The sequence below is a fragment of the Ranitomeya imitator genome, chromosome 7 (genome assembly GCF_032444005.1).
Source record: "Ranitomeya imitator isolate aRanImi1 chromosome 7, aRanImi1.pri, whole genome shotgun sequence".
NCBI lineage: Eukaryota > Metazoa > Chordata > Amphibia > Anura > Dendrobatidae > Ranitomeya > Ranitomeya imitator.
Window position 1 is genome coordinate 187908489 of NC_091288.1, and position 25804 is coordinate 187934292.

Below are 25804 nucleotides of genomic sequence, written 5' to 3' on the forward strand. Positions count from 1 at the left end.
CAGCTGGTCGATACCGCAGCGGACAGGTGCTCTACCTGATTGCAGAGAGCCTTGAGTATTTGCTTAGAAAAGATGTCACTCAGTCTCACATAAAGCTCTTCTTTATTCAAACATGGAACTGGGTAAGCGGGTATCCTTACAAACAATGGCCGTTTCAAGTGTCTTCGATGCTTTAGCGACTTGATGTAGTTGAGCCTGTTGAAGTGTCGGAGAGACTCGAAACAGCCGTAGTTCATGAGGAACCCGTTTCTCCAGCTCCATGTTTTAAAGACTTTGAATAAAGAAGAGTTTTCCATGAGACTGAGTGCCACCTTGTAGTAAGAGTTATTTTTAATAGTTTGAGTATTTGTTGTTAGTAAATGATCGGTAATTTGTTGTTAGTAAATGACCGGTTTAAGGAGGTTTCTCCCCAGCATTCCGATGAAGATCAAAAGCTTCAAACTGAGATACATTGGATGCTTTAAGATATAAAAAATGACTGAACTCTGGGGGAGGTAGGGACATTTAGGGACACGCAGCTCGACGGACTTTTACCTTGAGAAAGTAATGTATGAAAAATGCTTGTTTTCGATGCACATGTATTTATTTTACGTTATTGCTTATATGTGTTATTCGAGTGACTGTTTATTTCTTATCTTTTATTAAGTAAATTCAATTTAGTTTACTCAATTCTCGTGTGAACATTTCTTATTCATCCCAATCACTGAATCCGTTACAAAACACATCTACATCTTTTCTACACAAATACTGAAGTATACTGATGTACAGCAAAAGATAATGTGGTACTGAGTTAGGGAAAAAATGTAAGTGATGATATAATTTTATTTTAATAAGTGAGATAGAAGTAATATATTTTCTGACTGATCAGAAAAAAATTCAATTTTATGCTTTCCGAGGCAAGAGGATCTATTATCAGGCAAGTAATGACAATCCTGCCAGCCGAATGGTCCACTATCTTCGGAAACACTTGCATGTATGATTCTCCTGGTAAGGTAATAAAGGTATCACTACAGTAACATTTTTATCTTTTGGATAAAAATGTATTAAAGGGGTTTTCCAGGCTCAGGACAGAGGTTTGTAGTCACTGTATGTGACTGCAGATTGCCGAACTTTGATAGGGGCTAGTCGGCGGTCACGTGGCTGCATGTGTGGGATTTCCTCAAGCCTGGACATCCCCTTTCGTGTCACATAAGTGTTCTGTAATGTGCATTGTTTGGTATATTGTGATCAACTGACCCAAGGGTTAGAATAAGAAATTTCGAAACTTTTCTTGCTCCTTTCTCAGTTATTTATAGTCACTGTAAGCTGTGAAGCAGAAGAGTAAAAAAATTTGGAGTTTTTACAATTGTAAACTTTCTTTTTCTTTATACTTGCAGCACAATGACGTCAACTAGAGTCCATGTATCTCAAGAAACTATTGATAAAGGCTTGGAAGTCCTAAAAGGTAAGTGACAGATTCCAAGTGAAAAAAATTGTACCTGATTTATTGTTTATAATTGTGGTTATATATTAAGCAAGATTCAGATGAGCAGAATTGACATGTGTTGAAATCGGATAGCACCAGGGGTTGGATTTTACTATTATCTTCCATTTTTCGGATGAGACTTGTAAGGGTTTGTGCACATGGACCTGCAGAGCTTTTTAAAGCAGAAGATGCTTCAGAAAGCACAGGAATTTTTTCCTGGAAGCGTCTTTTGTGTTGTTTTTTTTTTCCTGTCTTTTCCAATGGCATTGGCTGCTGACATTTGTTTTTTTTAGGGCTTTACCAAGGTTTTTTCTCTACTTTTTTTTAATGTAGTTTTTGGTCTTTTTTCAAAGCCATGGAATAATAAAGAAACCGCTAGTGTATTTATTCATAAACGATGGAAAATGCTACAATAGATGTTTTAGCATCTTCTCGGCATCTTATGAGCTTTCCCTTTAACTTGTATTGTAAATTAAAGAGCGTCTTCTAGCGGAAAATGCCTGTAGAAGTGTAAGGGTATGTGTCCACGTGCAGTAAACGCTGCGTGTCTGACGCTGCATAGAGCCGCAGCGTCAGACACGCAGCGTCCAGATGTTACAGCATAGTGGAGGGGATTTAATGAAATCCCGTCTCCACTATGCGTGGTAACACGCACGCGGCGGCCCTGCGACTCCGGACATGCTGCGCGTCTTTTCAGATCGCAGCATGTCCGTATATCTTGTGTCCACTTTCAGGATGGCCGGCGGTATCGCCGGAGCGGCTTAGCCGCTCTGCGGTAAGCCCCGCCCCCTTTCTGGGACGCGATGATGCCGGATGTGTTCATTGCACACATCCGGGATCATCGCTCCCCACCATAGGGCCCTGTGCTATATCTTGTGGCGACGCAGCGTCGCCGCAAGATATACGGACATGCTGCGATCTGAAAAGACGCGCAGCATGTCCGGAGTCGCAGTGCTGCCGCGTGCGTGTTACCACGCATAGTGGAGACGGGATTTCATTAAATCCCCTCCACTATGCTGTAACATCTGGACTCTGCGTGTCTGACGCTGCGGCTCTATGCAGCGTCAGACACGCAGCGTTTACTGCACGTGGAAACATACCCTAAGGTCACTTCTTTTAGCCGCCTGACGTCTTTGGAAATCTGAAGCAGTGAAAAGAAGTTCTAAAGTCTGAACATAAGATCAGCAAGTCGCTTTTACATAGAAAGGCATATGTTGGTTCTTTTGAGCATTTTCTGCTTCACAACTGCAGCAAGGAATGTAATTTTATTGTTTCGTAGTTGAATACTAATGTGCAACATTTTATAGGATCATGTGCTTTTTTTTGCCCTAAAAAGCAAAAAAAGTAAAAAGAAAAAAGTGAGCAACTTTGATTTTTTGCAAAATTCAATCTCCTTTTGCAATGTTGAAGAATTAAGACAGAAAAAAAATCACTTAAAAAAGCAAATGATGGATCAGAGCTATTGAAGTTATTATTTGGAGTTTGGATCAGATTTGGCTCCTAAATCCACATTTATAAAAATGCTTACATTAGTCTTTGTATATGCTTCTGATTTATATAATTGTAAAGACAGGCCTATAATGCATAGTGTTTTTTATTCATTTGGTTTTTTTTTCAAGAATCAACAAGTCAGTTCTTGAAGTTTTTCAGCCTGAAAAACAGCTCCAAATGTGAACACTGAATGATTGCAAAAAGGGAAAAAAATTATATGCAGAAGCTGCATTAGAATTAGCTATGGAGAAAAAACTTATATTGACTTTTCAGTCTCAAAATTCAAAAGTATTAAAAGCTCAACGTAACCATAACCCTAGTCCGGCTTTCCTAAAAGCTGGAGTGGAACTGTTACTAAAAAGGGCTCACTAGGTTAAGTAGATCCTCTAAAAAAAACACCAAATAATTATCCAAAGTATAATGCAGCCATAAAGCAAAATCTGTAATGCAACACCAAAAACAAAAAGCTTTTGGCCACCAAATAGAAATAGAATATTAAATCTTTATTGAGTCAATTTAAAAAGCATATAAACATTAAGATGTAGAACAAAATACCACAAGTACAGAGCTGTGGGTATACCCGGGAGTACTAATGGCCAATACAAACTAATATAGCATCGTACATATTCATATATTACTAATTACTGATACAAGATAGGGGTAAATCCTCAATATATCAAAGGGCAGTATTATGGGAAACATGCCACAAAATCACACATCCTTCTGTATATAAATACACAAGGTAGTTATCCAGCACAACATCAAATATAACTGTCCAATGTATGAGTCCACACATATAAAGAGAAAGGTAAACCATAAGGTTGTGCAGCACATCAAAAAGTATCTATGAATGCCCCATACCCATACATATGGTAGTACAGCTTGAGTCTCTTTGGTAATATCAGCATTGAATGTCCACACCTGCCCAATCCAAAATCATAATACAAACGCCAAGTAATGATAGACCGAGAACATAAGGAGGTATAGTTACCTGAAATTAAAACCCGAGAACCCACCACACCAGACGCGCGTTTCACTTAGAAATGCTTCGTTCAAATACTGAGGTAAAATACCGACCGTGTGAATTTTGCTTAAATGGAGAATGAAGCAGATTTCTCAGATAAAAAATATTACAAAGTTTCATATATTTACTTGTGCTATTAAGTTATGCAAAATTTGTTAACTGTCAGTGACAATTTAAAAAAAGGGGCCAAAATCAAAGGGACTTGTAAAATAATATATATTTTACAGAATATATTATATAATAATAATAATGAATACATTACGTTCTAGATTATTTCATAAAGAACATGTGAATTTAATAAAATGGATACATCAGGAAAGTGAATCTGTCATCCTGTTTTATTAAAGACTTAAAGGAGACGGACATTTCTGGTTGACTGCGCTACTGAGCTACTACTATGACTGGAAAAGTAGTTGTTCCACACTGTGGCAACATTTAAAAGTAGGAATTTTTTTTAAAAAGGCATGTAGTTACTATTAGAGGTAACTAACTACCTGTCTGTTGTACCCTGTCATTGACCGCTCCTGCCAGAGATTCAGCTGTTCCCTGCAAACAGAGTAGCAGTTTGTCTTCCTGTTGACATGGAGGGTCTAATGGTGCCATGCTGATTGACAGCCGGCTTCCTTCAATTAGACAGTGGAGAGCTGGTTGTCAATCAGCATGACGCCAGTAGTCACAACCTGTCAATAGGAAGACAAATTGCCCTTCTGTTGACTTGTCATTAGCAGAAGTCTTACTGGTCAGTGCCGGCAGAGAACGGCACTGGGCACAACAGGCAGGTAGGTAGCAACTATGTGCCTGTTAGTGCTTGGATACATTTATTTATTTTTTTTTTTTAAAGTCCCAAATATCTTCTTTAATATTTGACCATTGTGTCTATTATATGTGGACTATTGTGTTTGCGGCTAGAGATGTCCATTCACTTTGAATAAAGGTCTTGTACTGCCTGCGAGGTTATTAATGAACTGTGTTTCCATCTTTCTAAATTTTATGTCTTATCTTGTATCTATATACAGTATATATATAAGAGGCATCGTGATTACTCGATAATCCCGCCCCCTGCACAGGATCTCCGCCTCCCACCACAACACCACACACAATCCCGCCCCCCACCGCATCACCACACATAATCCTGCCCCCCACCCCATCACCACACAATCCCGCCCCCACCCCATCACCACACATAATCTCACCCCCACCCCATCACCACACACAATACTGCCCCCACCCCATCACCACACACAATCCCGCCCCCCACCACAACACCACACATAATCCTGTCCCCCACCACATCACCACACATAATCCCACCCCCCCACCACATCACCACACACAATACCGCCCCCACCCCATCACCACACACAATCCTGCCCCCCGCCACATCACCACACATAATCCTGTCCCCCACCACATCACCACACATAATCCCACCCCCACCACATCACTACACATAATCCCGCCCCCCACCACATCACCACAAATAATCCTGCCCCCACCACATCACCACACATAATCCCGTCCCCCACCCCATCACCACACATAATCCCACCCCTCACCCCATTACCACACAAAATTCCACTCCCCCACCACATCACCACACACAATCCCCCCACCACATTACCACACATAATGCCGCCCCCCACCACATCACTACACACAATCCCGCCCCCCCACCCCATCACCACACATAATCCTGCCCCCCCACCACATCACCACACACAATCCCACCCCCCACCCCATTACCACACACAATCCCACCCCCCACCACATCACCACACACAATCCCGTCCCCCACCCCATTACCACACACAATCCTGCCCCCCACCACATTACCACACACAATCCTGCCCCCCACCACATCACCACACATAATCCAACCCCCACCACATCACCACACACAATCCCGCACCCCACCCCATCACCACACACAATCCTGCCCCCCACCACATCACCACAGATAATCCCGCACCCTCACCACATTACCATACAATCCCGCCCCCACCACATTACCACACATAATCCCGCCCCCCACTACATCATCACACACAATCCTGCCCCCCACCACATCACCACACATAATCCCACCCCCCACCACATTACCACACACAATCCTGCCCCCACCACATCACCACAGATAATCCCGCACCCTCACCACATTACCATACAATCCCGCCCCCCACCACATTACCACACATAATCCCACCCCCCACCACATCACCACACACAATCCTGCCCCCCACCACATCACCACACATAATCCCACCCCCCACCACATTACCACACACAATCCTGCCCCCACCACATCACCATAGATAATCCCGCACCCTCACCACATTACCATACAATCCCACCCCACACCACATTACCACACACAATCCCGTCCCCACACATTAAATTGTACCTGGTAGAAGTCAAGGAAAGATCTTTGAAAATGACAAAAAAAACTATGCATTTGTGTTTACAGAGAAATTTTAACTTAATTTATGTTTCGCTATGAAATTTGTTTAGATGCTGGAATGAATAAAAATTGCACATCTTACTGAATCCAGTTTGTTTTTTATTTTACACTGTGAATAAAATGTATTATTAGTATTATTCAGATTTTTAATGATTATTATTGTTATTAACTTCATTTGAAGTTAATTTACCACCTGCGTAAGCGCTACTGAATATTGTCATTATTTACTTTAGTTTAATCACCAGCAGGGTTAATTAGATAGCAATGAGCGTGCCGAGCGTTAGCTGGCTGGAAACACCTAGTTATATATTATATGTATGATTAAAGAGTTCCATTTAAGCATGTAACTCCTTTTTTCTGCTTTTTGCACTATAGGTAATATTCTTGTTCTGTCCTCACTAGCTGAGGCAGGCTCATACGTAGCTATACAGTCAGCTAAACTGCTATACCGGGGTCCAATAAGGAGACTGTGGTTGAGTCTGTGCTTTATTAAACGTAGTGGTATATTGATGCGGTGAAACTGTGAACAATGATATACATAGAATCAGTGCATGGCATAGAACAGATACATAATACACATGATATACATTATGCATAACATTTAGAAGGCTAGTGACTAAACTAGGAGTACAACTGGTTAAACTAAGCTAATATAGAGCAGAAATATCTATAGGAAGCATAAAGACATACCGGCAATGCAATCGCAAGGGGGATGAAGTGAAGCGTCTTTCCTTGAAGGCAAACCGAAGAAAGTGAAAGGAAAAATGGAGGGAAATGGAGGCTGAGCTACCATAATGCATTGCAAAGGAGGAGGAGAATCAGACATGGATAATACAAAAACAAGATTGAACTGCCAACATAACTCTGACCGCTAGAGGGAGCCAAAGCATCACAAACAAATAAAGGTATGAATATCCATACTGAGAAACCTGCAATTATGCAAAGAGATAATCAGGGTAACAATATTAGATGGCGGAGACAGAACATTCCCCGTCTGGCATCAACGGATGTCACTACTCCTTTCTTCCGAAGGCAACAATAGGACCAGTTCAGATACCGGTCTGGAAAATGTCTTAGGTTCATTCCCTTTGGTCATCCTTAGCTCAACTTTGCGGACGTTACTGTCCTTGCTCGGGAATGTTGCGGTAACTAGACCAAGTGGCCACTGGTTCCGGTGAATCTGACAGTCTTTCACAAGAACGAGGTCACCTATGTTCAGATTAGGTTTAGTAGATTGCCACTTGGTACGTGGCTGCAGGGTAGACAAATATTGTTTGCGCCACCTGTCCCAGAAAGTATTTGCAAGACTTTGTACCTGTCTCCATTAGCGCTTGTAGAGGTCCTTCGCGTCGAATCCTCCTGGAGGGGCACTGGACAGTCCCGTTTTCTGGGTAAGTAAAGTAGCTGGAGTCAATAACAAGGGCTCCCCAGGGTCATTAGGACTGGAACCAGGGGTCTCGCATTGATTATAGCTGCAGCTTCAGCCATGAAGGTGATTAGGCTTTCGTGGGTGAGCCTCGCTGCTCCTTTACATTTTTCCATGTCACGAGTTCTGGTGGTCCTGAATGAACGAGCTATATGAGTCAGGCAGGTAATGGCTCGAGTAAGTGACTTCCAACTTGAGAATCTGTCGAACTTGCAAGATCCGAGCTGGATAACAGAGGTCATTGTATGTAGTGTACACATCTGAGAGTGGATTTCAGCATCTGAGTCCTCTCCTACTAGTTCATAGGTGTCTGGAAAACATTCCTCAATGTACAATAGTTTTGGTCCAGAGAGCCACGTTGTGCTTCCTAGTCGACTTGCGTCAACTGCTCTAGTTGCATGATCCGCGGGATTCTGGTCTGTGGGTATGTAATGCCACTGCTGTGGGTGAACTGATCTCCTGATTCGTAGCACTCTGTTATTGACATAAACGTAGAATCGCCTGGTTTCGTTGTGGATATATCCCAGGACTACTTTGCTGTCTGAGTAGTACTTGGCCTGTGTCAGGTCGATATCCATTTCGGATGCGATGAACTTCGCTAACTCAACGGCTAAGACTGCGGCACAAAGCTCTAACCTGGGTATAGTGTGCTCTGGTTGTGGTGCGAGTTTGGCCTTTCCCATGACGAAACCAATGTGGCACTGACATTTGGAGTCTACAGTTTTGAGGTAGGCAACAGCGGCAATTGCTTTGACAGAAGCATCTGCAAATACGTACAGTCTTTGGCTCTGTATCTCAGTAGATGGCACAGGGGTGTATGGTCTTGGCATATGCAAGTTGGAGAGTGCCGCTAACGAGTTCTTCCACTCTTCCCACTGGATCCTCTTATCAGGTGGCAGAGGTGCATCCCAGTCAGATGTTTCCCTAGTTAAGTCTCTTAGTAGGGCCTTGCCTTGTATAGTAACAGGAGCTGCGAAACCCAAGGGGTCGTACAGACTGTTGATGGTAGACAGGACGCCTCTACGTGTGAAAGGCCTTTCTTCCTGGCTGACCTGAAAGGTGAAAGTGTCTGATTGTAGATTCCAGAGAAGCCCGAGGCTGCGTTGCATTGGTGCGGGGTCTGACCCCAGGTCCAGGTCTCTGAGACCATTACATAGGTCCTGAGATGGGAACGCTTGCATGAGTTCTTGGCTGTTTGAGGCTATTTTATGAAGCCTAAGGTTTGAGCAGGCAAGCATGTCCTGGGCTCTCCTGAGAAGACTGATGGCAGTCTCATTTGAAGGCATGGCTTTTAGACAGTCGTCAACATAAAAGTCCTTTTCTATGAATTGTCTGACATCTGCTCCGTATTCTGCTTCTCCTTCCTGAGCCGACCTTTTGAGTCCGTAAATGGCGACTGCAGGTGAAGGACTGTTGCCAAAGATGTGCACTCTCATGCGATACTCTGTCACTTCTTTAGTAGGATCATTGTCTCTGTACCAGAAGAATCTTAGGAAGTTCCTGTCTCTCTCTCTCACAAGGAAACAATGGAACATTTGCTGGATGTCAGCGATGAAGGCAATGGAATCCTTACGGAAGCGCATAAGTACACCCAGTAGTTTGTTATTGAGGTCTGGTCCTGTCAGCAGAACGTCATTCAGGGAGACATCATTAAATTTAGCACTGGAATCAAACACGACTCTGATCTGGCCTGGTTTCTTAGGGTGGTATACTCCGAACATGGGTAGGAACCAGCATTCTTCAGAGTCTTTGAGAGTGGGAGCTAGTTCTGCGTGACGGTTTTCAAAAATCTTTGACATGAAGGAGAAAAAGTGATCTTTCATCTCTGGTTTCTTTTGCAGATTACGAATGAGAGAGGAGAAATGTTGTAATGCCTGATTTCTGTTGTTCGGTAGACGTGGTCTGTGGGTTTTGAAGGGAAGAGGTGCGACCCAGCTGTTGGTCTCATCTTTAACGAGTCCCTTGTCCATTACCTCTAAGAACAACTTGTCCTCTACCGACATTGCCACTTGGTTGTCCTGCTTAGTTCTCTGGATGACTGTGCCCCCTAACTGATCCTCATAGCTTCCCGACACTATACTGCTGTCGTGAGTAAAGTCTATTAAATGGTTGGGCAGTTGGATGCTGTGTGGCAGTTCCCTGACATGGAACTCATTGTTACAAGGTTGAAACAGAGATGGACGTCCTTTCTCCAATGTATTTGTCAGCATGCTTGTCACAGAAGATGGGGCGTGCATGCGTCCCAAGCATACGTTGCCAATTATGACCCATCCTAGGTCTAACCTTTGGGCATAGGGAGCATTGTGGAGTCCGTTGATATGACGTCTCACTTTATGAACCTGTAGGATATCTCTCCCCAACAGCAGAATTATCTGGGCCTGATGGTCGAGTTCCGGTATAAGGTGTGCTATTTGTTTTAAGTGAGCGTGATGGATTGCTACATCTGGTGTAGGGATTTCAGATCTATTGTCTGGGATCTGGTTACATTCGATGATCGTAGGTAGTGGTAGGCAGAATTGTCCGTCTAAAGACTCGATCTGGTAGTCAGTAGCTTTCCTGCCTGCTGTTGTCACAGTACCTGCACACGTCTTTAAGGAGTAGGGAGTGCTTGGCCCTTTGATGTTGAATAGGCCAAAGAACGTTGATCTAGCCAAGGATCGATTACTTTGATCTTCCAAGATAGCATACAGTCTTACAGCTTGGTCTCTATGGCCCTTCGGGTATACTTTGACGAGGCATATTTTTGAACAGGACCTACTGTCTATTGTCCCTTTGCAGACCTCGGTGCATTGTAAAGTGATCTCTGGCGTAGCTGTATCAGTATTCCTTTCCTCCCCGCCATGCTCACTGTCAGCTGGCGTGTTTTGTGTACTCCATGGAGCTGGGCCAGGGTGTAGAGCGGTGTTATGGTCTGTGGTGCCACATTCTGTGCATTTTACACTGACCTTGCAATCCTTGGCGAGATGAGCTGTGGATGAGCAGCACTTGTAGCAGATACCGTTTTCTTTCAGGAAGCTTCTGCGATCTGGCATAGATTTTCCTCTGAAGGCTTTGCATTTCAGGAGAGGATGAGGCTTCTGATGAAGTGGGCACTGCTTGTCAGGGTCCTGCACCTTTGTCTCTGATTGGGAGCAGCCAGCAGACCTGTAATTAGAACCTGAAGAAGAAACATAAGTCTTGTGTACTGCCACAGATGTTCTGCGTGGATTTGCAGGTGGTGACGGTGTGGCATATGGTATTGCAAAGTCAAAGCTGGGATCGTTTCTAATTCTCACTTGTTGGTGTATGAAGTCTACAAAAACGGAGAAGGGAGGGAATGGAACGCTGTGTTTGTATTTGAATGTGGAACCATGTGTGAGCCACCTCTCCTGTAGATTGTAGGGCAACTTCTGGACTATAGGGTTAACACCTCTGGCTGTGTCGAGAAATGCAAGTCCCTGTAGGTCGTCCTCATATTTGGCAACTTGGACTTCCTTCAGCAGGTCGCTTAGCTCTCTAAGTTTCTGGAGACCTTTGTTAGATATTTTAGGAAAGTCATCGATTCTTTTGAACAAGGCTCTTTCTATTACTTCTGCTGAGCCGTAACACTCATCCAGCCTTTTCCAGATCTCTTTGAGGCCAGTCTCAGGGCGGTTTATATTAATGTCTCTGATCCTTACTGCGTGTTTGACTGACTCTTCTCCCAGGTATTTGACTAACAGGTCTATCTCTTCCCTGTGTTGTAGCCCCAAGTCTCTAATGACATTTTGGAAGGAAGCTTTCCAAGCTCTGTAACCTTCAGCTCGGTCAGTGAATTTCATGAGTCCCTTGGCAACCAGTTCACGTCGTGTGAAGAACTTGGCAAATTCTGTCGTGAACCGGTTGTCAGCAGAGTATACTGGTGATGGGTCGCTGTTATGGCTGGCAATCAGGCAACACAGCGTGCAGTAATCAGCGCACATACAGAGATCTGGCAATAACCCAAAACAATAGGACGAGCTCTGGGACGTGGAATCTCTGTAGACTGCAGTACCTGAACTATCCTCACACAACTGGAAGCAGCAGTGGATTGCGCCTATCCACTACCTATGCAACTCGGCACTGCCTGAGGAGCTGACTAGCCTGAAGATAGAAATACAAGCCTGACTTACCTCAGAGAAATACCCCAAAGGAATAGGCAGCTCCCCACATATAATGACTGTTAGCAAGATGAAAAGACAAACGTAGGAATGAAATAGATTCAGCAAAGTGAGGCCCGATATTCTAGACAGAGCGAGGATAGCAAAGAGAACTATGCAGTCTACAAAAAACCCTAAAACGAAAACCACGCAAAGGGGCAAAAAGACCCACCGTGCCGAACTAACAGCACGGCGGTGCACCCCTTTGCTTCTCAGAGCTTCCAGCAAAAGATAATAACAAGCTGGACAGAAAAAACAGAAAACAAACTAGAAGCACTTATCTAGCAGAGCAGCAGGCCCAAGGAAAGATGCAGTAGCTCAGATCCAACACTGGAACATTGACAAGGAGCAAGGAAGACAGACTCAGGTGGAGTTAAATAGCAAGGCAGCCAACGAGCTCACCAAAACACCTGAGGGAGGAAGCCCAGAGACTGCAATACCACTTGTGACCACAGAAGTGAACTCAGCCACAGAATTCACAACAGTACCCCCCCCTTGAGGAGGGGTCACCGAACCCTCACCAGAACCCCCAGGCCGACCAGGATGAGCCACATGAAAGGCACGAACAAGATCTGGGGCATGGACATCAGAGGCAAAAACCCAGGAATTATCTTCCTGAGCATAACCCTTCCATTTGACCAGATACTGGAGTTTCCGTCTAGAGACACGAGAATCCAAAATCTTCTCCACAATATACTCCAATTCCCCCTCCACCAAAACAGGGGCAGGAGGCTCCACAGATGGAACCATAGGTGCCACGTATCTCCTCAACAACGACCTATGGAATACATTATGTATGGAAAAGGAGTCTGGGAGGGTCAGACGAAAAGACACCGGATTGAGAATCTCAGAAATCCTATACGGACCAATAAAACGAGGTTTAAATTTAGGAGAGGAAACCTTCATAGGTATATGACGAGAAGATAACCAAACCAGATCCCCAACACGAAGTCGGGGTCCCACACGGCGTCTGCGATTAGCGAAAAGCTGAGCCTTCTCCTGGGACAAGGTCAAATTGTCCACTACCTGAGTCCAGATCTGCTGCAACCTGTCCACCACATTATCCACACCAGGACAGTCCGAAGACTCAACCTGTCCTGAAGAGAAACGAGGATGGAACCCAGAATTGCAGAAAAATGGAGAGACCAAGGTAGCCGAGCTGGCCCGATTATTAAGGGCGAACTCAGCCAACGGCAAAAATGACACCCAATCATCCTGGTCAGCGGAAACAAAACATCTCAGATATGTTTCCAAGGTCTGATTGGTTCGTTCGGTCTGGCCATTAGTCTGAGGATGGAAGGCCGAGGAAAAAGATAGGTCAATGCCCATCCTACCACAAAAGGCTCGCCAGAACCTCGAGACAAACTGGGAACCTCTGTCAGAAACAATATTCTCAGGAATGCCATGTAAACGAACCACATGCTGGAAGAACAAAGGCACCAAATCAGAGGAGGAAGGCAATTTAACCAAGGGCACCAGATGGACCATTTTAGAAAAGCGATCACAAACCACCCAAATGACAGACATCTTTTGAGAAACGGGAAGGTCAGAAATGAAATCCATCGAAATATGTGTCCAAGGCCTCTTCGGGACCGGCAAGGGCAAAAGCAACCCACTGGCACGTGAACAGCAGGGCTTAGCCCTAGCACAAATTCCACAGGACTGCACAAAAGCACGCACATCCCGTGACAGAGATGGCCACCAGAAGGATCTAGCAACCAACTCCCTGGTACCAAAGATTCCTGGATGACCGGCCAGCACCGAACAATGAAGTTCAGAGATAACTTTACTAGTCCACCTATCAGGGACGAACAGTTTCTCGGCCGGACAACGATCAGGTTTATTAGCCTGAAATTTCTGCAACACTCTCCGCAAATCAGGGGAGATGGCAGACACAATGACTCCTTCCTTGAGGATACTCGCCGGCTCAGATAACCCCGGAGAGTCGGGCACAAAACTCCTAGACAGAGCATCCGCCTTCACATTTTTAGAGCCCGGAAGGTATGAAATCACAAAATCAAAACGAGCAAAAAACAACGACCAACGGGCCTGTCTAGGATTCAAGCGCTTGGCAGACTCAAGATAAGTAAGGTTCTTATGATCAGTCAAAACCACCACGCGATGCTTAGCACCCTCAAGCCAATGACGCCACTCCTCGAATGCCCACTTCATGGCCAGCAACTCTCGGTTGCCCACATCATAATTACGCTCAGCAGCAGAAAATTTCCTGGAAAAGAAAGCACATGGTTTGAACACTGAGCAACCAGAACCTCTCTGTGACAAAACCGCCCCTGCACCAATCTCAGAAGCATCAACCTCGACCTGGAACGGAAGAGAAACATCAGGTTGACACAACACAGGGGCACAGCAAAAACGACGCTTCAACTCCTGAAAAGCTTCCACGGCAGCAGAAGACCAATTAACCAAATCAGCACCCTTCTTGGTCAAATCGGTCAATGGTCTGGCAATGCTAGAAAAATTACAGATGAAGCGACGATAAAAATTAGCAAAGCCCAGGAATTTCTGCAAACTTTTTAGAGATGTCGGCTGAGTCCAATCCTGGATGGCCTGAACCTTAACCGGATCCATCTCGATAGTAGAAGGGGAAAAGATGAACCCCAAAAATGAAACTTTCTGCACACCGAAGAGACACTTTGATCCCTTCACGAACAAGGAATTAGCACGCAGTACCTGGAAAACCATTCTGACTTGCTTCACATGAGACTCCCAATCATCTGAGAAGATCAAAATGTCATCCAAGTAAACAATCAAGAATTTATCCAGATACTCACGGAAAATGTCATGCATAAAAGACTGAAAAACAGATGGAGCATTGGCAAGTCCGAACGGCATCACCAGATACTCAAAATGACCCTCGGGCGTATTAAATGCCGTTTTCCATTCATCTCCCTGCCTGATTCTCACCAGATTATACGCACCACGAAGATCAATCTTAGTAAACCAACTAGCCCCCTTAATCCGAGCAAACAAGTCAGAAATCAATGGCAAGGGATACTGAAACTTAACAGTGATCTTATTAAGAAGGCGGTAATCAATACACGGTCTTAGCGAACCATCCTTCTTGGCTACAAAAAAGAACCCTGCTCCCAATGGTGACGACGATGGGCGAATATGTCCCTTCTCCAGGGACTCCTTCACATAACTGCGCATAGCGGTGTGTTCAGGTACGGACAAATTAAATAAACGACCCTTAGGGAATTTACTACCAGGAATCAAATCGATAGCACAATCACAATTCCTATGCGGAGGAAGAGCATCAGACTTGGACTCTTCAAATACATCCTGAAAGTCCGACAAGAACTCTGGGATGTCAGAAGGAATGGATGACGAAATAGACAAAAATGGAACATCACCATGTACTCCCTGACAACCCCAGCTGGTTACCGACATAGAGTTCCAATCCAATACTGGATTATGGGTTTGTAGCCATGGCAACCCCAACACGACCACATCATGCAAATTATGCAGTACCAAAAAGCGAATAACTTCCTGATGTGCAGGAGCCATGCACATGGTCAGCTGGGCCCAGTACTGAGGCTTATTCTTGGCCAGAGGTGTAGCATCAATTCCTCTCAACGGAATAGGACACCGCAAAGGCTCCAAGAAAAATCCACAACGTTTAGCATAATCCAAATCCATCAGATTCAGGGCAGCGCCTGAATCCACAAACGCCATGACAGAATATGATGACAAAGAGCACATTAAGGTAATGGACAAAAGGAATTTGGACTGTACAGTACCAATAACGGCAGAGCTATCGAACCGCCTAGTGCGTTTAGGACAATTAGAAATAGCATGAGTAGAATCACCACAATAGAAACACAGTCTGTTCAGACGTCTGTGTTCGTGCCGTTCTACTTTAGTCATAGTCCTGTCGCACTGCATAGGCTCAGGTTTACTCTCAGACAATACCGCCAGATGGTGCACAGATTTACGCTCGCGCAAGCGACGACCGATCTGAATGGCCAAGGACATAGACTCATTCAAACCAGCAGGCATAGGAAATCCCACCATTACATCCTTAAGAGCTTCAGAGAGACCCTTTCTGAACAAAGCCGCTAGTGCAGATTCATTCCACAGAGTGAGTACTGACCATTTTCTAAATTTCTGACAATATACTTCTACATCATCCTGACCCTGGCATAAAGCCAGCAGATTTTTCTCAGCTTGATCCACTGAATTAGGCTCATCGTAAAGCAATCCCAGCGCCAGGAAAAATACATCAACATTACTCAATGCAGAATCTCCTGGTGCAAGAGAAAACGCCCAGTCCTGTGGGTCGCCGCGCAAAAAAGAAATAATAATCAAAACCTGTTGAATAGGATTACCAGAAGAATGAGGTTTCAAGGCCAAAAATAGCTTACAATTATTTCTGAAGCTCAGGAACTTAGTTCTGTCACCAAAAAACAAATCAGGAATCGGAATTCTTGGTTCTAGCATCGATTTCTGATCAATAGTATCTTGAATCTTTTGTACATTTACAACGAGATTATCCATTGAGGAGCACAGAGCCTGAATATCCATGTCCACAGCTGTGTCCTGAAGCACTCTAATGTCTAGGGGAAAAAAAAGACTGAAGACAGAGCTAAGAAAAAAAAATGATGTCAGGATTTCTTTTTTCCCTCTATTGGAAATCATTGAAAGGCTCCTTGTACTGTTATGGCTGGCAATCAGGCAACACAGCGTGCAGTAATCAGCGCACATACAGAGATCTGGCAATAACCCAAAACAATAGGACGAGCTCTGAGACGTGGAATCTCTGTAGACTGCAGTACCTGAACTATCCTCACACAACTGGAAGCAGCAGTGGATTGCGCCTATCCACTACCTATGCAACTCGGCACTGCCTGAGGAGCTGACTAGCCTGAAGATAGAAATACAAGCCTGACTTACCTCAGAGAAATACCCCAAAGGAATAGGCAGCCCCCCACATATAATGACTGTTAGCAAGATGAAAAGACAAACGTAGGAATGAAATAGATTCAGCAAAGTGAGGCCCGATATTCTAGACAGAGCGAGGATAGCAAAGAGAACTATGCAGTCTACAAAAAACCCTAAAACGAAAACCACGCAAAGGGGCAAAAAGACCCACCGTGCCGAACTAACAGCACGGCGGTGCACCCCTTTGCTTCTCAGAGCTTCCAGCAAAAGATAATAACAAGCTGGACAGAAAAAACAGAAAACAAACTAGAAGCACTTATCTAGCAGAGCAGCAGGCCCAAGGAAAGATGCAGTAGCTCAGATCCAACACTGGAACATTGACAAGGAGCAAGGAAGACAGACTCAGGTGGAGTTAAATAGCAAGGCAGCCAACGAGCTCACCAAAACACCTGAGGGAGGAAGCCCAGAGACTGCAATACCACTTGTGACCACAGAAGTGAACTCAGCCACAGAATTCACAACAGGTCGCCCTGATAGTGATGTGAGGTGCGTTCGTACCTGTTAGTGTCCTCATGGTGGCGCCAGCCGGTGTCGTATTGCTTCGGCCTGATGTACGGTGCGTCAGCAGGGTGATCCACGTTGGTTACCTGATGAGGGGCAAGGTAGTCATTAGCAGAGTTGTTTTGCCTCACATTTTCGAGTTTGTTTCTGTCCTGATCCTCGTGACGACTCTCGCTCACTTCGCTGGAGGTGTCGTATTCTGGTTTTGGTACTGGTTCAGGGTTATAGTTTGGATCAGGAAGGTCATTAACATACTGGTATGTGCGTTGTGGTGAGTCTTGCAGTGGAAACTCCAGACTCGACGTACTGCTTTGGCTATGCAGCTTGGGATTTTGCGCGGCTTCTAGCGATTCTGATTCGGCGAGGGCTGCGGCAGCTTCCCTTTTTGCTGCTAGGCTTTCTTAGGCGGCATCCACACGTGCCTTCTCTAACTGCGACCTTCTCTCTTGAGCGGCTCTCTCATCATCTATGCGTGCTTTTTCTAACTGCAACCTTCTCTCTTGATCGGCTCTCTCATCATCTATGCGTGCTTTTTCTAACTGCGACCTTCTCTCTTGATCGGCTCTCTCATCATCTATGCGTGCTTTTTCTAATTTAAGTTGCATCTCTTGGTCAGCAAAGCTCGCTCGTATTTTGGCAGCTTCAGCATTTGCGCGGGCAATGGCGACAGCGCTGCTGATGGATGTTGTCTTTGAGGAGACGGAAGTAGCAGACCTTGTCCTATGCGATTTGTGAGACATGGTGTCTTGGGAAAGTGCTTGGCTGTGCAGAGATTGCTGTAGCTGTATTTAGTCCCTGTGTAGCCGGTGACTTGAATCCCACTAGTTGGATGGCTGCCGTTTCACTGTTCTGTCCTCACTAGCTGAGGCAGGCTCATACGTAGCTATACAGTCAGCTAAACCGCTATACCGGGGTCCAATAAGGAGACTGTGGTTGAGTCTGTGCTTTTTTAAACGTAGTGGTATATTGATGCGGTGAAACTGTGAACAATGATATACATAGAATCAGTGCATGGCATAGAACAGATACATAATACACATGATATACATTATGCATAACATTTAGAAAGCTAGTGACTAAACTAGGAGTACAACTGGTTAAACTAAGCTAATATAGAGCAGAAATATCTATAGGAAGCATAAACACATACCGGCAATGCAATCGCAAGGGGGATGAAGTGAAGCGTCTTTCCTTGAAGGCAAACCGAAGAAAGTGAAAGGAAAAATGGAGGGAAATGGAGGCTGAGCTACCATAATGCATTGCAAAGGAGGAGGAGAATCAGACATGGATAATACAAAAACAAGATTGAACTGCCAACATAACTCTGACCGCTAGAGGGAGCCAAAGCATCACAAACAAATAAAGGTATGAATATCCATACTGAGAAACCTGCAATTATGCAAAGAGATAATCAGGGTAACAATAATAGATGGCGGAGACAGAACAATTCTAAATTAGATTTCTTATGTGTTTCAAGTTTGTACCGAACTAACTGCTTTTAGGAAGTAGACTACATGACATTTTTATTCTCTTTCCTAATGTTTTAGTAATTCTCAGGATTTATAATGCATATTTTAATTTAGATTTTTTTTTTTACATGGTCATTAATGTACTTGATAAATGTATATAAGATTGTTAAAAAAAAATCAAGAAAAAAAAGCATGGAATACAAATTCTTAAAATGAACTTGTCATGTCAAAAAACGCTATGAACATGCAGATATGGGGTTAATGTGCAGGTTAATAGCATTCTAAAACCGTAAAGCCGCCGCATTGAAAGTCCACATACCGTAAGGAAATGAACTTTATTCATTCCGACAGCCTACTGCTTTCAGTCATTGAGGCATGGCCGGCCTGCCTTCAGTCACTGCTCAGTACATAGTGAACTGTGGCTGTAACCGCGCCCCAGCACTGACTGACAGCCAGCTCAGCAGTGCCGATCACTATGTGCACGCCGCCTCTAGATAAATAGTGCATTTACTCCTGGTACCCAGGCTTTCAGTGCAGCAGCTGCTCTGCTCTAGAGCGCTAATAAATTGCTAATTAAAACCAAGTCTACAGGTTAAGGGCTTGTTTCCATTTGCGAGAAACACGTCCGTGTCTCGCATGTGGAAACGAAGCTCTGGTGCCGGCACTCCAGAGCGGAGCGTGCGGCTCCATGTGTTGCTATACGGCCGCACGCTCCGCTCCACAGTGCCGGCGCCAGAGCTTCGTTTCCACATGCGAGACACGGACGTGTTCCTCGCAAGTGAAAACAAGCCCTAATAGCGTTGTTTTACATGACAGATTCCCTTTCAGTTCATGTTATTCTACCATAATTATATTACTTAAAATGTATCTTTTTTTTATATAAAGGTCTCAACAATTTTCCGTCCGTAAATTTCTTCAGAGTAATGGGTTTTTATTCCGCATCGCGTGATGATGTCAAAAAGATTTTCGATTTCCTGGACAGAGAGAAAAGAGGATTCATTGAGATAGATGAAGTTGGGTAAGGACACAGTTTAAATGTTTTATTCTAAGATATCAGAAGGAGATTATTATATTGCACCATACATAAATCAGATATTTTTGGAAAGTTTCGACAAAGCACCAAATAATCTGAGACTTCAGTTATTGTGATAACAAATATGAAAATATTAAGGCAGTGTTCACATATTGCGTTTTTGCAGCAATTTTTTATGCAAATTTTAAGCTGCATTATACAGTACCAGCAAAAGCTGTGAGATTTCAGAATTCTCATGCACACGCATTGTTTTTTTCCCGACTGAATTGGAAAACTGCTGTGTTTTTGCAAAATGCAGCATTATTATAAAAATTATTATTATTATTTACAGCATGTCACTTCTTTCATTTTTTCAGTGTTTTTTCAGAGTTTTTGCACCCATAGAAAGCAATAATGGCAAAAATGTAGCAAAAAATGCAGGTATCAGGTTTTGCTAAGAAAGTGGCATCATGTTTTTTTGTGGGGGTAGTAAATTTTAACAGCATGCACAAGAGACAACAACAACACAGCAAATAAATGCAAAAAAAAAAAAACACTGCAAAAACTCAACATGTGAGCATAGCCTAAGACTTACAACACATGTTTTTATTTTCAGAAATATACTGGGCTACTTCAAGCCTGGTGCCAGGAAGCTGACTTCCTCTGAGAGTGAAGCTTTCATGAAAGCTGGTGACCCTAATAATACAGGCAAAATTTCATTTGCTGGTAAGGAAGGTTTTTATTATATAAATTTTATACATGTTTAGGTTCTTGCCTATTGCATTGATAGTGTATTTGTGGTAAATACACTATTACCACTTACATAACTTTGCTATATAAAATAGATATGTTGTATAATGCACATCAATCATACTTGCCAATTTTTAGGGATGACCTTTCAGGATTCTGATGATTGTGTATAGCGAAGAATAGTGATTATTTTTGTTTTTATTTCTTGTGACCATACCTCAACTTTCCCAGCATAGCACCTCACCAAAACTCATGTGCACCTGTTACTCGCCCCCTGAATTTTGCAAAAATTACTTTCCAGAAGCACTGCTTCTTAAGAGGTTTCTGCTATGCCCCACAGATTTGCCAACTATTCTGGGAGCTCAGAAAGAATGTCCTTTTTCTTGGAACATTTTGAATATTCAAGAAGAGCTGTAGTATGATTTTTTTTATTTAAAGAAGTATTCTCAAGTTGTCTCTTGAGCAGCTCAGAGCTGTACAGTCTCCTTATGGTTTCCTCAGTTTCTGGATTTTAGCAGGGTGGGCTCTCCTCCTTGAATGACAGTTTTGGTGAGCAGATCTATAAGGGCTCATACTCATCTGCGAGGAAAACGGACGAGTGCGATCTGATAGAAAATTGGACGGCACTCTGATCAGTGTTCATCTGTGAGTCAAAGCTCATCTGCGATTTTTTTTCTCAGCTGAAATCGGACTGAGAAAAAAATCGCGGCATGCTACGATTGTCCTCGTATATTGGATGAGACTAGCCAATGCAAGTAAACGGGTGCGAGAAAAAAGATGCACAGTACATGGACCATGCGAGTGTCCTCAGATTTTTACACACCAATGTCCTTTGAAAAGCCGGCAATTCATCTGAGACGTACAGTAAAAATCAAAGAATAGAATAGATCTATACTCATAGAATTGATAGATATAAAGATGTCAGTCACATATGTAATTAGTACAGTGCTAGTGTAGCTTACTGTACATGTATTGTTTTTCATATTAAATTATAAAAAATGGTGTGGGCTCCAACAACATTTTATTAACCAGCAGAGGGAAAGCGGAGAGCTGGGGGCCAATGTTTATAGCATGGGAAGGGGGTAATACCCATAGCTGTATACTTAGCCTTTATTGGTTATTAAAATGGGGGCTCCAGAAATAAAATGATGTAGGATCCTCATATAATAATCAGCAAAGGCTAGGCAGACAGCTGCGGACTGGTATTAATAGCCTATGAAGGAGCCATGTGCAATGGCCCCCTCCCAGACTAAAAACATCAGCTCTCAGCCACCCCAGAAAAGGCGCATCCATAAGATGTGCCAAATCTGGCATTCAGCCTCGCTCTTCCCACTTACCCTGGTAAGGTGGCAAGTGGGGTGTTAGTTGGGCAGGTTGATGTCACCATCGTATTGTCAGGTAACATCAAGCCCACAGGTTAGTAATGAAAGGCGTCTATAAGATGCCCCCATTACTAACCCCACAGTGATTTCCGTATAAAAAACCATACACCCAGAATAAAGTTATTTAATAGAATGAATGTCACAGACTCCTTTAATGAATCTAAATTAAACCATTCTCCCGTCATTACCCAGTCCAATGAAGCCAATGTCTCCTGTAGCAGAATTAAAATAATAAACGACAATATTCCTCACCAGTCTGATGAGAAGATAATAATCCATTTGTGATGAACTCCTATAAACTGACTGACATCACCGCGAGCGTGAGAAAGTTTTCATGCTCACGGTGCCATCAGAAAGGTCCTGGGAGTTCTCGGGCAATGAACCCAGTTCAACTCTTTGACATTAGTGTGAGCACCATGGGAAATCCAATAGCAATCACATGGCATTTGGTTGTCAATCGGATACTAATTGTGAAAATCGGATTCTACTCACATGAAAATTGCACGCTACTTGCATGACGCTAATCCTACTTTTTTTGACTGAAATTGGAACTCTTTTTTTCACGTTGATGAGTATGAGCCAGTTCTGCTACAACACTTTCAGCCACCAATAATTTGTTCTTGAGTGTACACTACTATTGCTATATTTACCGGGGGCATTTGAGAAAGCAAAAATCTAAAAACTGACCAGCACCTACGAACAGAAGCACCTACGAACAGAATAAAGCAAGTGTGTACAGGTGTTAGCTGCTTTGGCTGCTTAATCACAAAATAATACAGCACCACTTTGTAATTGTTAACTGTAAGGCAGCGGCTTTCATGATAGTGCAGTAATGACTCAGTGACCCAGGGTCGTTCAACCCAAATATCTTTGTTTTGGCAACTTATCAAAACAAACTCAAACTTTATCCTCTGGTTTTGCAGCCGTATCATTCATAACAGTTCGTATCAATCCATTGTCATGGGGGACTGCACCAATGTGTAACTCGTGGGCGCAGCAATGGCTTTTGTTCACTCTGGCTCTAACCTGTGTTTAGTCTAACACAGACCTGTTGTAATGCAAGTGTAGGGATGCCATTCACAGTGGACACAAGGCAGAAACAGCACACAGTATAATTTGATTAACATGCAATTGAAAGTTAGAGTTTTTCTAAACAATTAGTAAAAATAGCAAATAATATCAAACATGAACGAAGCAATAAGCTTGAAATAGCAATGCAAGTTCTTCTCTACACAATACTAGTGTCCCTTCTACTGAGTTGGTATGCCGATTCATGAGGTTTACATGCAAATTCTTCTTTTAGGTCTGGCCATAGCGGGGAACACTGGCTATTCCCGCTAAACCTCAAGTCTTTCTAATGTAGTCTATTTAAACATGTTGAGACTCCCTCGCACCAAACAGCCCCCTTCCAAACTGCTGTCCTAATCCCAACCCTTCTTGGTACCGTTTGTGAAAGCTAGAAGTGACGGCCCTGCTCTCAGGTGCTCTTCCTCTGCACCGCAGGTGTGTCTCACCAGGTCCTCGTGGCTTGACCATCGGTGGCAGCCTCCTAGGCCTAAGGAAAAAAGGACTGAGCCTCGGCTCCTGACAAGCGACATCTGGTCTCTGGGCCTTGACCAGCATAGAACGCAGATCCTGAACTTGACTGGCACGTTTTCTCTGCCGTAGTCTGTATCCCTTCATGTGGTGACTGACACCTCAGCAACATGGACGTCTCGCTGAGGCCTGTCTCGTTAGCCTTGGCGCCTCCTCTGGGCTGCATCTGTTTCACTCTACTTCACGGCCCCAAATCTGCCTGCTGTTTGGCACGCAAGCATTTTATATTCAGGAACTCAGGGTTACTGGTCACCTGATGAGCTCTAGCTCCCAAAGTTGCTTCCCCTGCATATCTTCCAGACCAGATCAATTCCGTCTCATTGCACCCAGCTAGTAGATGGCAATCTTTCTCCACTAATGTGACCTTCTGCAAGGACTCTTCAGGGATATTTCTGCTTCTCCTTACACTGTCATACACCGATCTCCTACTCTGTTGCTTGCAAAACTAATATTGACCCACCATACCCTAAACTGAAAGTTTAAATGGGAATCGTGGACATGGGCTACTCCTAAGACTCTTAGCAAAACCCATCAGACTACCTAAGACATGAGGTTCTCCAACTTCCTGCTTCTCTTTCAAAAGCAACACACAGCCAAACTGCAGGGGAAAAAGTCCAAGTGTACACAAATCAGAGGGGAGCATTGTGTCTGAAAGTCACAGTGTAATTCAGTGCCTGCAAGGGCTGACCCCCTACATAACACACTACACATAACACACTACTTACAAGTAGGAACCTATGATTGTATATATTACTTACATACTTGGCTACATTGGTGTTGGTAGAATCAGCATTTTTTAAGTCCTGCACCATTCCCACCCAGGAATGTTTCTGACCGCACCTAAGAACATCACCAAACTGAGTAGAAGCACCAACTTTGGGTTGGGTTTACCCATGTAATATCTGCCTGGGTTACCAGTAGTATTGATTCAAATGCTATGATTATTAAGTCCTTAATGTACATTTAATAAACATCAACCTTAAAATTCTAATAGTTTTCCTCTGAAAGAATCAATAAGACTGTAGGACTCGGAAATATTTTACTGACAGCTACAGCCTCATTGGGAATCTGAAATATCAGAATTCACTTCTACCTCTGTACATGACAAGTCCTCTGTACCAATAGGGTGTTCTCTGGGACGATCAAAAAAAAATCCTCGACAAGAAATACAAGTTATGGAATTACGGAAATCGAAAGACATGTTAATGAAATGCAAATGAAGAACAAATAGAGACACAATTTTGACAACATCTTGATTTATTCATTATTGATCATGAGCAGCACACAAAGAAATCCTCACACTTCCACACCCTGACTGCTAGCACTGAGATTTTTTTTTAAACTGTTTGTTTTTATTGAACATTTTAGAGACAAACTTGGTAAAAACATCTAAAAATGACAAGAGTGCAAATTTCTGCTTACTTAGAATGCGATCGAGAAATGTTAACCGGGGATAGGTGATGGAAGGGAAAGGAGAAGCGATGAGGGAAGAGTGCCCAAGAGCTCTGCTCAAGGAGATTATTAATAATTGTCTGAGGAATGTTCAGCCATGGTAAATACACTTAGGTACATAAATGATCAAGATCCTCTGCTGGCAGCTCCCCTTGAAATATGGATATACCTCTTACCTCTCATTGTCTGTGGTTATGTTAACGTCTTCGTTTTTTGTAGACTTAGTGGTGTAAAAAAAGTAGTAATTGTCCTATTTTGATCCCACTCTGGATTCAAACTCTCCATTGTAAATCTATGTGCATAAGAAAATGCTAGAATGCTATCCTAATTGCAATTGTAATAATACTCATTTTTAAAACTGTTCCATACATTCAGATTTCATTAATAGTATTAAATGAGTTTATGGAAAATGAAAAACAAACAAATCACAATTCTGTTTATTCTATTTCAGGTTTCTCTGCAATGGTGAATCCATCAAATTAGCATCACTATAAAGAGGACAAGTATTTAACCCCTATTGTTCTCCTAGCAGACAACTCATTAATGGCTTACAATTATCTGTGGATTTTTGTACTAATGGCTTTGATAAATTGATAAAATGTCTGTATGTAAATTTTTCTTGCAAATATTGAAATATCAACCAATAAAAAGCTACGCTG

The 25804-nt window shown here is 43.3% G+C and overlaps 1 protein-coding gene across 1 annotated transcript; it reads left to right on the forward strand.

Moving 5' to 3' along the window:
- The first annotated feature begins 234 nt into the window (after positions 1-234).
- LOC138646144 (parvalbumin beta-like) lies at positions 235-25804 on the forward strand. The gene is made up of 5 exons (XM_069735607.1): positions 235-317; positions 1377-1444; positions 19839-19971; positions 20582-20691; positions 25597-25804. Exons 1-5 carry the CDS (start codon positions 235-237, stop codon positions 25626-25628), a joined length of 426 nt encoding a protein of 141 aa, XP_069591708.1. The 3' UTR covers positions 25629-25804.

Excerpts from the sequence above, each read along its gene's own strand:
- LOC138646144 (XM_069735607.1), top strand. The coding sequence starts at position 235 with ATGAGGAACCCGTTTCTCCAGCTCCATGTTTTAAAGACTTTGAATAAA. Across the intron at positions 318-1,376 it reads AGACTGAGTGCCACCTTGTA|CACAATGACGTCAACTAGAG; the intron begins GTAAGAGTTATT and ends TTATACTTGCAG. Across the intron at positions 20,692-25,596 it reads AGGCAAAATTTCATTTGCTG|GTTTCTCTGCAATGGTGAAT; the intron begins GTAAGGAAGGTT and ends ATTCTATTTCAG.